The sequence below is a fragment of the Notolepis coatsorum genome, assembly GCF_963971535.1.
Source record: "Notolepis coatsorum genome assembly, chromosome: 7".
Taxonomy (NCBI): domain Eukaryota; kingdom Metazoa; phylum Chordata; class Actinopteri; order Aulopiformes; family Paralepididae; genus Notolepis; species Notolepis coatsorum.
The window spans coordinates 147099910-147114359 of NC_140171.1; the positions used below are offsets into that span (position 1 = coordinate 147099910).

General features: G+C 43.3%; 1 protein-coding gene across 1 annotated transcript in view; it reads right to left on the reverse strand.

Moving 5' to 3' along the window:
- Positions 1-11268: 11268 nt before the first annotated feature.
- LOC311231801 (voltage-dependent T-type calcium channel subunit alpha-1I-like) overlaps positions 11269-14450 on the reverse strand; it is a gene marked incomplete at both ends in the record, with an annotated part of 367238 nt that continues 364056 nt past the window's right edge. Inside the window, 2 exon segments of the mRNA XM_084318426.1 lie at positions 11269-11934; positions 13560-13696. Of these exon segments, the coding sequence (XP_084174552.1) occupies positions 11269-11934; positions 13560-13696 (803 nt within the window).

Below are 14450 nucleotides of genomic sequence, written 5' to 3' on the forward strand. Positions count from 1 at the left end.
CCTGGACAAGAGGCAGGGGAACTATGTGAGAATGCTATTCATCGACTACAGCTCGGCATTCAATACCATAGTCCCCTCCATACTCATAGCCAAGCTCAGGGACCTGGGCTTGGGCTATGACCTCTGCCAGTGGGTCTTGGACTTCCTGACTGGCAGACCCCAGGTGGTGAGAGCAGGCAACTGCACCTCCTCATCCATCACCCTCAACATAGGGGCCCCCCAGGGCTGTGTTCTGAGTCCCCTCCTCTACTCCCTGTACACACACGACTGTGTGGCTCAGCGGAGTAGCAATACAATCATCAAATTTGCTGACGACACAGTGGTGGTGGGCCTGATCTCTGCCAACGACGAGAGGGCCTACCTGGAAGAGGTCAAGGTCCTGGCGGGATGGTGCCAGGAAAACAGCCTCTCCCTGAACGTCAGCAAAACAAAGGAGATGATTGTGGACTTCAGGAGGTCGGGGGTCAAGGACTACAGCCCCCTCAGCATCGACGGGGCACCGGTTGAGAGAGTCAACAGCTTTAAGTACCTCGGAGCCTACATATCCGAGGACTTGACATGGACCACACACATTGACAGTGTTGTGAAGAAGGCACGACAACGCCTCTACTTCCTCAGGCGCCTAAGGAAGTTCCAAGTCAGCCAGAAGATCCTTAAGAACTTCTACTCATGTACAATAGAGAGCATCTTGACCGGCAACATCACCTCCTGGTTTGGGAATAGCACTGCACAAGACCGAAGCAGACTACAAAGAGTGACACGTTCAGCCGAACGCACAATTGGAGGGGGGCTCCCCACCCTCCAGAACATTTACTACAAGCGTTGCAAGGGCAAGGCTAAGAGAATCATTAAAGACTCCAGTCACCCGAACAACTGCCTCTTTGAACTGCTGCGGTCAGGCAAGCGATACCGGAGTCTCAAGGCGAGCACAGAAAGACTCAGAAGAAGCTTCTATCCCCAGGCCATCAGGCTGCTAAACGAACAATGAATGAACACTACACAACAACAACCACCAAACGCACATAGCACACACATCCACACGCACACACTCACTTTAAACAAACACACTGTAGCACCCACTCCACACACTTTATAGCACACACCCACTTTAAACAAACACACTGTAGCACCCACTCCCCACACTTTATATTTATGGATGAAGGATTGCACTACAACTCGTACACCTTACTGTAAATTGTACCTAAAATTGTACCTCATCCCATTTCTGCTTTGCACTAGATAGTACTGTACATTAGTACACTGCATAGTATTGTGTATTGTATATTATATGGTAACTCAGAACATTGTACATATGTCTATACCGAACACTGTGACCTCATTTTTCTTCTTCTAAATTCATGCTATATTATGTTATTATGTTATTTGATACTATCTTGTCTAGCACAGTCTCTGGAGCGTAACAGTAAGAAGCATTTTGTATGAAAGTATTCTGTACTTCTGTATGACAACTATTAAAGAACTTGAACTTGAACTTGAACTACTGTAAGTACAGTTTTTTCTAGACGTTCACAGAAAGGTAAAGAAACAACCTACGCTCTATTTTATGGCAATAACGTTCAGGTTTGTTCCACCTGTGAGCAGTGCTTTCGTGATGCGTTATTTTCTTGCGTCTAATTCATCCGGTTCCCGCTGGGATGCGCAGAGATATTTATAACTAATAACACTTATAATCATTGGTAAACAAACGTATACTGAGAATATACCCTTTGACTGCTGTTTTGATAGGGTTAGGGTCTTTACTCTTGGCTACATTTGAAAAAAAAAACACAGCATTAATTAATATGGACTGTTATTGATCTATTTATGGTGTGAAATTTGTCTCGTACCGGTACCGGTCCGCTCGGGCTTAAGGGTTTAATGATATTGTCTCTTTTGTGAGGGGTTGTCGGGCTCATCTCGATGTGAATGACACTATTGTCTATTGTGTCACTCAGCAGCATCCACAAGAAACGGACAGTTAAAAAGGCCTCCCAAATAGTTGAAGATAACACACACACCCTTCACACCCATTACAAACGAATGCCCTCAGGCCGTCGATACAGAGCTTCATCATTGAACAAAAGGGGCTTAGGTAGCTTCGTGCCAACCTCCATCAGACTGATGAACACCTAGGTCTGGTGGAGGCCGGACTGCCCCCCCCCCCCCCCCCAAGGACTTTGGACTCCTTAAAATAGACTCCCCCTTCCACCTGATGGACATACTATGTACCTGTACTACTATTATTTATTATTTATATACATATAGAACTGCTCCACATGGTTTTTAATATATCATGCTTTAAGTACTGTAGTTTTAATGTAGTTGGTGTTTTTTTATATAGTGGTCTTTTTATTGTAGTTTTAACTTTTTTCTTTTTTTATATATATAGTGGTGAGTGTCTATGTATTGTGACTGTATGTTTGTCTTTCAACCACTGCACAAATGAAGTTCCAAAAGGAAAATAAAGTCATTTGAAGTTTGAAGTTGAAGTTTGAAGTGTTGCTGACTGGCACTGTACAAAATAAAGGTTTTTTCACAGGAAATTCACTGTATTATTTTACAGATTACTATTGTTTTTCTACTTTAAGTGTAAATGCCATACAAATACAGTAAATAATTTTTTATCAAAATATTAACCCGTAACGGTTGTAATCTGTAAATGTATTTGATTTTACTGTAATTTGACTGTAAGTATTTGGCAACCATTGATGCCAGACATTTACCGTTTTCTTGCAGCTTTTTTTCTTACAGGTACAACTTTGCAGGATGCACTTGTTAATTTTAAATTGGTACTCAATGCAAACAAAACAAAGTGCATGCTGTTCTCTAGAGCAATAGGTACTGTTTGTGATGATTTGCATTATTGAGAGAGTTAGATAATATGCATATCTTGGCATCTGGCTTGATGAGAAATTTACATTTAAATGCCATGTTGATAACCCTGCAAGTACAGAAACAAAACCAAATGTCTTTTGCTTAGCAGAAGGAGGGTTTGTTTTGGATTATAGAGATATAGTTTATAGCCACAGAGGCGAAGCTTCTGAACAGGCAAGACAGACAACTGCTTGGAGCACCATCAGTAGGGGGCCCCCGAGGACTGACAGAATATACTCAACAGCAGCGACCACAACCCCTTCTGCCTTAAACAATCAATGGATGATAAGCAATGAAATTACAGTAGGAAACTCCCTTAGTCAATGTCAATTCAAAAAAGACCTTGACGTGAAACCGACATTTTTAACCAGCATCAGGACCGACATGTAAACAAGAAAGATTAAGAGGAATTATCCATCTGGAGCAGAAAAAAAGAGGAAAAAATAAAGAAAGACAGTTGTAAGTAGAGCAGAAAAGCTACTGATGCAAACAACTGAATGCTGTTGTTTAGTAATGGTATAGCCTTAAAGGAAAACTCCAACATTTTGGGAAATTAGCTATACTTGTGTGACTGGGAGACTTGTGTGACTGGGAGACTTGTGTGACTGGGAGACTCGTGTGACGGGGAGACTCGTGTGACTTGTGTGACTGGGAGATGTGGTAAATACACAGGTCACAACATGTTTACAGGAACGTTTTTGGAGTTGTATTTTGATTGTATTTGGAGTGTGTATTTCATGACTGTAGAGAACTCGTGTAAATGTCTCACCCACTTCCAGTAATGAAGCTAAGCTAGGCTAACGGTCCAGGCGTTCCCTAAGCCTAATGCATGCAGAGAGACAAAAAAGGTATGTATCTTCTTGTCTAACTCCAGGGAATTTCCCAAAATGTTGGAGTTTTCCTTTAATGGGTAAGATACTTTAACCACTTAAGGATCGGACGGCCGGAATACCAATACTCACGTGCACATAGAGGCACTTTGCCCTCATCTGTCAGCTCCGGGCTGCATTTTCACGATCAACCAATACATTGTTGGAAAGTTGAATTTGACGCCTTTCGATCGTCACCACACTCAACCTATTGCATGATTCCATTCTCCAACATCCGCCGAGCATCATTTGACAAGCCGTTCGGACGAGTGACGTCCGGTTGTGAACGGTCCTGAACTGACCAGTCACCGCTGATGGCGGAAATGATTGACCAGCATTGCTGCCAAGGAGCGTCTGCTCCGAAAGCGATCCCAGACTGGCACTGAGAGTGGGGGAAGGTGACACAAGTAGATGAAGAAGTCCTTTGTTTTGACGAGAGCCTCTGAATGAATGGGAGCGGATGGCCATTTTGGATAATCATGCCGAATTTGTACTGGTACACACATTACAAAAACATTTGTAAAACATTCATTTTCCATGGGATTTTTATAAACTTTGGACCTGTACTACAGAGACTTTGGGCTATGGAATTATTAGGTTTTTCAGCTCCTACCTCTCAGCTGGAACTTAAAAACAGGCATCTGGCAACAATAAAAATAAATGAGAAACTTGTACTGTTCAAACCTCTGTTACTCGCACTAAAAAAAATTTTAGTCAATCTTTGGGTATGCAATGGTCAATTTTTTTTATAAACAAGCCCCATTTTTGCCCGATCCTTAACACATTGGGCGCCGGGGGTTGTGCCCATCATTGTACCCAGTCTGCCACCATTGAAAGCCTATGGAGATGTTTACCTTCTTTGCAGGGCTATAACTTTTTAAATTGTATTGCTATATTGACATTATTATGGCCCATTCAACATCGATTATCTATCGTTCAGGATGTGGGAACGTTATATTTTTTCATTCATACATTGTTGTGTTAATACCGTCTAGAATATAAGTATGTTTTTAAGCTTTTCTGCTGTAATTCCAAAAACGAGAGTTATAGGCCATAGATCATCGATTGGCGTTTCTTTCCTATACACGCTATATTAAAAAATTCAAATGTATATGATCGGTATACATTATGCTTCATCATGCGTGAAGGAAAGGGGGGGGGGGTCGTTTATAATTCCTTGATCGTCAGTAACGGCTTTATTTAGTATGGGTTGATATATTGATCAGATGGTTTGCAGTGAAATGAATAAACAATCGGGCTGAAAATAACGTTACTGTCCTCTTACCGTTCGCCGATGAGACTGGAGGAAAAATATCCCAATTATTTGATGCCGATCTCCTAAATCCATTTCCGGTTTGTATGGCACAATAAACGCCAAAATCATATAGATTATAAAGTTTAGAAAGCGATCCAAATGCACTATAGTGTTTGTCTGGATCCACGTAACAAGATGTTACTGCCGGAGAGATTTCCTCGATGCACCAGCGCCACTTCCGGTTTTGGCGAGAGTGTAACTCGCCCGACCATCCAGCAGGCGGCGGTATTGAGGCGTTGCAATCTCATACAGGGTCCCGCTGCAGTCCGGAGGTTGGCTGGATGAATTATGAATGCCATGGCGAAATTTTTTTATATTGATCCCAAAAACGGCGTAAGTCATTCTTGGCGTTCAACGCATGGCGGGCAAAAACGGCTTAACTCGTTCTTGGCGACCAATGTGTTAAGAGGTTAAGTTGAGTTCAGAGTTTACAACAGGAATAAAATATATATATATATATATTTTGGATGACTATGGGGTAAGGGATTGTTATGATGCGGTTTAATTTCATTCAGGCAGTCAGGCGTTCACCTGGAGGGTCCTAGTTAGGTAGTTTATGGAGGAACTAAGCAGGTAGCAAGCGAGGGAGCTGTGTACCTGTGTTGCACTTTAAGGAATGTAATAAAGATCCCAAAAGAGTATTCTGGCTGGACTTTACATTATTACAACTATCATGTTGAACTGAGTCGCTGTCGCTGACTACATCATTATGAAAAACGTTCCATTCACAGTTCATCGTGTCTACAATAGGCTATATCATTCTGCGATATTATGGACAACAGGACACTTTCTGACGAAGGACTACCACATTCTTCCTGGAATATACAGTATGTGGTACTTGTTTTAAGCGACTGCGCGTGCTGATTCCCATTGGCTTCAAAGCTGAAGTGATCGAATTCGCTAAATTATGCAAGCAAATTAGCATAACATTTAATAAATAAAAACACAAAAAGAGAAAGTAATGTAATGTTAAGCCATTGATTTCCCCTCATTAAACTACCATTCATGTCCATGAATATAATACACTGACAATGTATTATTATGTAATACCTTGCCTACTGCAGGTAGCCTATATTCATATATATATATATATATATATATATATATATATATATATATATATATATATATTTCTATTTCCGTGGCAACATCTAAGATTTATTTATCAATGTGCAATTTATGTTTGAAGAATCACTAGGTTTTCACTAAAGATTGAAAAGTCATGTAGGCCTAAAGCCATAGATACATTTAAATACAATTAAAAGATACAAGGAAGAAATAATGAGGAGATATCTCCTTCTGCATAAGACAAAATTATGGACAGTGAAACTGCACACTGTTAGTTTTCTGCAACAATGTTTTCATGTTCAGAGCAATAAAGAAAGTGCCTACTTGTCATCTTATATATTGCAGTGGCTAATGTAGGCTACTATTCAGAAATGCTGGAGGGTTTTCAAATCCAGCGAGACCTGTCTGTGTGGGGGGGAAATGATTAAATGTGATGGCAAGTAATAGCAGCTTCAAAAACCCACCGTTTACAACTTCAAATATTTGTCCAGGAGATTATATACACTGTGATCCCCTCAGATTTACAGCGTCCGGGTTGTAGAACATTATGATACCATCGACCGGGCGGACGAGTCTGTTGGCTGAGCTGAAACAACACAGCAAATAATGGACGTGTCTCGTCTGAAACCACAGGCTTCTTTGATGTTTCTCAGTCAAGAAGAGCCTTGATTGGGCCGCCGGACTCATCTGAAACCGTAACCGAAGATGAAACATTAGACCGGCGTGAGGACACCCGCTTGGAGAAATAGGTCAAATTCTGCGCATTATACGGCTGCACGATTCTTGCTCAAATGTGAATAACGATTTTTCTCTCCAAGAATTGAGATCACAATTCTCTCACACGATTCTTATTTTTTCAATAAAATCATTGATTGCACTCTTTCTTAATATGAAAGTGCACTTGACTTAAACTTAAAAGTCTCTTGTAACATACAAAATAACTCAAGTCAGAATTGTCATCATTTAAAAGTTAAATAAAAAGTTAAAGAATAAATAAATAAATAAAAATAAATCGTCATCATTTAGAAATGAGATAGGTCTATGAATCGAGATCGCAATCTTTTTTCGATTAATCGTGCAGCCCTAGCGCATTATCAAAAGCATTTGTTCAAATGTAATCCTGTAAGATAAGGCCTTTCGCGTTAAAAGAACAAGTACGGGAGTCACAGGCTGTTGAAAAGCTAAGTCACTTTTATAATGGCACTAGAATGACATTTAAGAAACGAAACAAAAAAAAGAACACATGCATTTTGGAGAAAAGGGGAATAGAAAGAAAAAGAGAAAACACACATTCTGTTACCCTGAAATATATGAAGTTTCACATCGACATCATTCCAGTGACCTTTGAATCTCAATGACATTTCTTTAGACTATACGTGGATTCATAAATAGTAGTCTTGTCTCGTCGTATTGCCTATTGTATATCAGTCTCATACATCTAACTGTATGTCTACTGGAGCATATTGCATATCTCAAATAGGGGGGATAGTCATATTTTAATACACCAACTCTCCTCTGGAAGCCATAATAATAATAATTTCTATGGGAAATATGAGGGAACAGCGGACAAAGTAGGGCAAAGAGATAGAGCCTGAGGTTTTAGTCTCTCTCATCTTTCAGAGAACATGAAAAAACACACTGCAGTACACAGACAACTTTGTGGTGTGTGTGTGTGTGTGTGTGTGTGTGTGTGTGTGTGTGTGTGTGTGTGTATAAGCATGCGCTGTATGTGTGTGTATATACAGTATAGAGACTGCAGAAGTGATATTCCATTTGTCCCGACCCACCGGTTCAAAAGCTCCTACTTTATTATACTGTATGATATTTTGTAATGTACAACATTAGATCAGCTTGAGACGTTTCATGGCATAGGTGTAACGGTTGTGACATCGTCACCTTAAACGTCCATGCCCCGAGGGAGTTTCGAACCTATGATCTCCAACACTGTGGGCAACAGCACAGACCGCTATACCAAGAAGTGAGCTCACTGCGATGTGTCTTTTGAGGATGAGAGTGAGTTTAATACCGCTACTCACCACAGTCACTTCACAACATCTGAAGTCCATCGTGACTGCGGCACCATTGGTCTGGTTAAACGTAACAATGAATAAAACCAAAATAACATACCTTTGTTTCCCAGAGACTATTAATCTATTTGCTTGACCTCGCTGAACATCCCCCAGAGAAATGGCCCTGGCCCTGGCCCGCCCCCCCCCCCCCCCCCCCTCCCCCCCACCTTGCACAGACGGGCAAGCATCCGACACTGACTGCCACTTGTTATATGTGACTGTCCTGTATGTATTTATGTATTTATTGTGGGGATTGGGAGGTGGGAGGGGGGCGTTTGATGTTTCATGTTGATGTCCCAGTGCTTAATTAACATGCTGTACCTCAAACAATTACCACCAACCATAGTTAATGTGGCATTAAAGTATATTGTACCTTGTATCTTGTGGCAGTGATCATTTTGTAATTATGTATAATAAAAAGGGCAGTCAAATGCATGATCGATTGATTGCATGATTGTGCATAGTTAATTGTGATTCATGTAAAATTCTAACTAACAGCTAACAAGCTGAAAATAAGTCATAGTTAGCCCATTTCCATCTGCAAGAATAACAGTAAATGTAGATTTATATTGATTGCCAAGAAATGTATATTGGCATGGATGGATGGATTTAACATTGTGTCACAGGCAGCCCCAAGGAATGGCTTACAAGAAGGCTTTGATTGTGTGGACAGACCCATCTGGCAGCGCTTTGTAGCTGAATTCGTCATTCAAAATATGTTTTTCTTTATCCATTGCCGTTTGCTACAGCCATCTGACTTAACGTTACTAGCTGATTCCTAAACTACGAGTCAGGCAAAGAGACATCATAACAGAACGTGTTATGCGTCCCAAAAGTGGGTTGCAGGGCCATTTTGAGTGGGTCGCGAATGTGTGTGTAAAAATAATAATAATTATTAATAAATACTATTAATACTTTTTTTTAGCACTACCTATCTTTGTGAAAGTGGCTTCTCAGCTCTGGTCCAGCTGAAGACAAAGCAGAGGAACAGATTGGACATTGAGCACAACCTCAGAGTTGCTTTGTCTACCATCACCCCAGACTTTGAGACTCTTGTCAGGAGCAAACAACATCCCCAGCTATCCTGTTAGTTCCCTGGGATGTTAAGCTAAGAAGTCTGCTAAGAAGCATATATTATTTATTATTATTATAATTGTATTTCATTGGGTTTTTAGCCCTAGTTTCACTTTTGTTGCATCCCCAGTTATCCCATTAGTTCCCCAAACGTAGGTCTGTTATGTTAAGCTAAGAAGTCTGCTAAGAAGCATATATTATTTATTATTATTATTATTTTATTTCATTGGGTTTTTAGCCCTAGTTGCACTTTTGTTGCAACCCCAGTTATCCCATTAGTTCCCCCAAACTTAGGTCTGTTATGTTAAGCTAAGAAGTCTGCTAATATAAGCATATATTATCTATTATTATTTTATTTCATTGGGTTTTTAGCCCTAGTTGCACTTTTGTTGCACTTTTGTTTATTTATTTCATGTTTTTAACAGTGCATGAAAGATTGTGTATTACTGGTGGTTAAAAAAACATTGGGTTGCGACTTAATGACTAAGGAAAATGTTGGGTCCCGAGGCTAGACCAGTTGAGAACCACTGCTCTAGTATGTATAGGAGCTTTTAAACCAGGAGGGCAGGGCCAAGTGGAATGTCACTTCTGCGAATATGTGAATTCCTGCATACTGTGCGTTTGTTCACTTGAGTTTATGTTTGTGTGTTTGTGCGTGCGTGCAGTCCTGTCCACCTGAGGTCTACTAATACTGTATCTCAAACACTGTGAAAGAACCAAATGGTTCATCAAAACAGGTCAAAATGGCTGACACAGTAACAAGTGCTCCAAAAATCACAGAATAATTGGGCCCTTTTTGCTTGCCATAGTTTACTCTCAGAGTGAACCAGTGGTGCTGTCTGTTCTCTCTGCTACTCTACTCCACCCAGGACAAGTAGGCTACACCTTTTCTATTGTTTAGCCCTTTCATTGGGTTAGTCAAAAAGAATACAGTGTACACTTTTGAAAAATGGCCACCGTTCTCTCAGACTGCCCACAAGTCCTTCAAGCAGCGTTCACATCATCGATTCTCCTGTTCGGAGGTGCCCTTTTGTCTATTTTCAGAAAAGCCACTGTCTCCTGCTCTCCTTCTCTCTCCCTCCCTCTCTCCCCCTCTCTCTCCATCTCTCTCCTTCACACAGACTTAGACAAACACAAGTACATTCACACAAATCCAATACACCGTCGGCTTAATAGTTAGAACACATCGAAATATGCAACCCTTCCATTTTTCGGTCACCCACTGAACTTGCTGAGAGGAAAAAAAGGTTGGTTGATGCTACCATTAGTGATGGATATTACAAAAAAATAAAATACAACACTGTACAAAGTCTTCCTCCTCCTCGTGAGAACCCTTACAGCTTACAACATGTTCAGCCTTGACGACAACGTGTCTTTGCAGGAGGGAAGGAGCATTGGGTCACGCCCTCTGTTCGTCAGAGAGAACCCGGTTCCTTTGGGTCATCCCTCTGTTCTTCAAAGAGAACCCCGTTCCTTTGGGTCAAGCCAAGCCCTCTGTTCTTCAGAGAGAACCCGGTTCCTTTGGGTCACGCCAAGCCCTCTGTTCTTCAGAGATAACCCGGTTCCCTTGGAGTCTCATCTAGCTCACGTATCCCCACAGTGTTCATTACTATTGCACCTCTGTCTCTACATCGGCTTTCCTCACATTCTGTATGATCGACGTGGGCCTGGAAATACCACAATGTCCTTCAAGAATATATCCCGGAAGTTAAGCTCCTTCATCCCGAGGACCTTTCAGAGAGGAACCACACGTCGTGGGGAAGAAAAGAGGATGTCATAACTCAGAAACCTTTGTAATCCTTCCAGGAATGATCCATCTCAAGCAGCCAAATCCACCCCCGCTCAGATACGAAAGAGAGAAAACGGACAATTCACTGACAAGCAAGAGGGTCGGAAGAGGAGTCAGCAGAAGACATATTAAACACCTGTCTCACTCCGAGAAAGTTAAAAAATGCAAAGGGTTAAATAGTTCCATCAGGTAAAGCAGGATTTAACAGTTTCATCTGTTCTTCCTGGAGCTTGTGTCTGTAGCCTGACTGGCACTTTTCATGCTGAAGGCTGTGATGTCACTTCCGCCCTCCTCTCCTCCAGCCCTCCCCTCTTCTGCCCAGGGATTGGAAAGGTAGCCATGAGCGTCTATGCTGTAGAACTGGCGTCCGTCCGTATTCCGGACAGCAAGGTTGGTCTGGTCCAGTGAGCCTGTGCTGTTACACTTCTTCACAAGGGGGGGCGCCAGCGAGCCGGGTGAGAGCAGCGATGTCAGGGAGAAACTACTAAGAGTCTCAGACAAGTGTTGGCTGTTATAGGCCTGGCTACCGCCCTCCCCTCCTGGACCTATACCCACGTCGTCATCCGAGGGGTCCATGGAGTCCTGCCTGGGACACCCGGGGCTAGTGCTTCCACCACAGCTGCTCTGGCTTCTCTGGTGACCCCTGGTGGCTTGGAGGTTAAATACGGTACTGCATCCCTTCCGTAGAGGGTGTCCCCGGGCTCTGTCGGCCTCCGCCTGGGGGTGGCTGGGGACGGGGAGGGGGCAGAGACGAGGCATGGGGAGGACACCCAGATCCTGCGGGGGGGAGATGCTGAAGCTAAGCCCCTCCTCCAGCGTCGTCTGTAGGCTGCCTTCGGAACTGCCGGTAGAGGAGGAGTCACTGTGAGAGGGATGCTGGGAGAGGGAAGGAGGAGGAAGAGGAAGAGGAGGAGGGCGTTGTGGGGAAAAGAAGAAGAGGTACCGTGAGGAATGAATGCAATGTAGAAGGACAAAATGAGCATAAACATGTGATGGAGAGAATGAGTATAAGAACAAATTACTGTTTTTACAGTTTGGCTCAGCAACAAAAAACGGAGGATGTGCGTTATTTAATTATTTTTGAGAATCAGTATATAAGCATGTGATGGAGAGAATGAGCATACACATGTGATGGACAGAGAGAGAGATAGAGAGAGAGAGGGAGAGGGAGAGAGAGAGAGAGAGAGAGAGAGGAGAGGGAGAGGGAGAGGGAGAGGGAGAGGGAGAGGGAGAGGGAGAGGGAGAGGAGAGAGAGAGGGAGAGAGAGAGAGAGAGAGAGAGAGGGAGAGGGAGAGGGAGAGGGAGAGGGAGAGGGAGAGGGAGAGGGAGAGAGGGAGAGGGGGAGAATACAAGAAAACGGGAGTGAGAGAACGTCAAGAACATGAGCCAAAAAGTGCAGGGAGTCGGTATCAAGCTAATTAGCCGAGTGCCGCGGAGCATTACAGCGGTGCAGGATCACAGAGGCACTCAGGCGGCGACTAAACAGAGCCAACAGGTAGGGAGCGAGGAGACACGGCACCATCTGTCTCCATGGTTACTCATCAGCAAGAACCCAACAGGTCTCTTTCCAGGTGGTCATTATCATCAGTGTGTTCCAAACCCTACCGGTATATATATACAATAAATTGCCACACAATATGGGGGGTGGGGGGGGGGGTATGAAAGCAAAAGGTGGACATTGAATAAATAAGTAAAAAGATTTGTGTAAATTACCACCAAATAATGTTTGTGGTCTTGCACAGCGGAGAGGTCTGATAATCGCTCAGCACTGCTGAGAATGAACCCTTTCACCACCACACTACACAGAAGGTTAACCCTTTCGCTACCACACTAGGCTACAGACAGTGAACGGGTTTGTCACGTGGCAGTGAAATGGTTAACCGTATGTATTGTCGCAGTGAAAGGGTTAACCCTTTGGTAGTGTGGCAGTGAAAGGGTTAAGGCAACCGTCTCAGTCAGAGCCACTTCGATTTCTAATAGAAGTGTACACTTCCACACAATGCATTCCTCTTAAAGCAATGCACGACATTTTCCAACATTATTTATGTATAAGCAATAATTACAAGTCAAATCTTGCATTAGCTGTGACTTATCAACTATCCCCCCATGGAAATGTTGGTAAACAATAAACCTGTCTATTCGATAAATCATTGCTTTACATAATGTCGACGTTAGCTCACTGAAACTGTACGTTGACTGTAAGCACCTCATCCATCCAACTACCCAACTACCTGTCCACCCGTCCATCCGTCCATCCATCCGTCCATCCATCCATCCATCCATCCATCCATCCATCCATCCATCCATCCATCCATCCATCCATCCATCCATCCATCCATCCATCCATCCATCCATCCATCCATCCATCCATCCATCCATCCATCCATCCATCCATCCATCCATCCATCCATCCATCCATCCATCCATCCATCCATCCATCCATCCATCCATCCATCCATCCATCCATCCATCCATCCATCCATCCATCCATCCATCCACACCTGAGAGCCCAGGGCCCTGCTGTTGGCTCCGGGTGAGCGGAGAGAGGCCCAGGAGGCTGGGGAAGCACGCCTGGACGGCCCCCTCCCTGCTCCGGGGCTGCCTGCCGGATGGACAGCAGCAGCTGGGTGGAAGAAGTCTGCAGGCAGGTGGAAGACAGGAGGGGAAGAAGCACCACTACATCCTTCATCGCCATCTGGAAACAGGGCAGCGAGGCTATGATCAGTTGTGTGTGTGTGTGGGGGGGGGGGGGGGGGGGGCACCTGTAGAGAGGCTTTCTTTCTCTCTGTCAGGACGTGTATTCTAATTTAATCTCTTCTAAATAGACGTTGTTCTTTTTATTTATGCGTAAAGCTCTCTATCATACATGCGTCATAAAACAAAAATCCAGTTCTCCTCAGTTCAATCCGCCCCCACAAAACATTATATAACACTGCAACGCCCCCCTGAATGGACTTTGTCTCATATCGTTTCCATCTGCTCTTTGGCAGAGAGTCACAGTAGTGTTTATACGGCAGGATGAGCGATAAGCACGATGCCATAAACATGTCATTCATCACCGCCTCTCTGCAAAGCACCTGTCTCTCTGTCAGGCCCGTCAGCCCTCATCTATCACTGTTCTAATTGTACCGGAAGTCAATCAAGCGTGTGAATCTGGGATGTGTCCTCTATATAGGAGAGGACGTCATAATACACATGTCTGAGCTCCAGAGAGACGTTTAAATGATAATATCAATGTCACCGTGGCGACGTGATGGAACAGAGGCGGTGGAACATCACAGAGGTCAGTGAGTACTTTCCTCAGGATAATAAGGAATAGTGATGAACGGTTGCCCCAGAGAAGGAGGATTACACTAATCATGCGATCAGATAACAACCCCTATGGAAATATT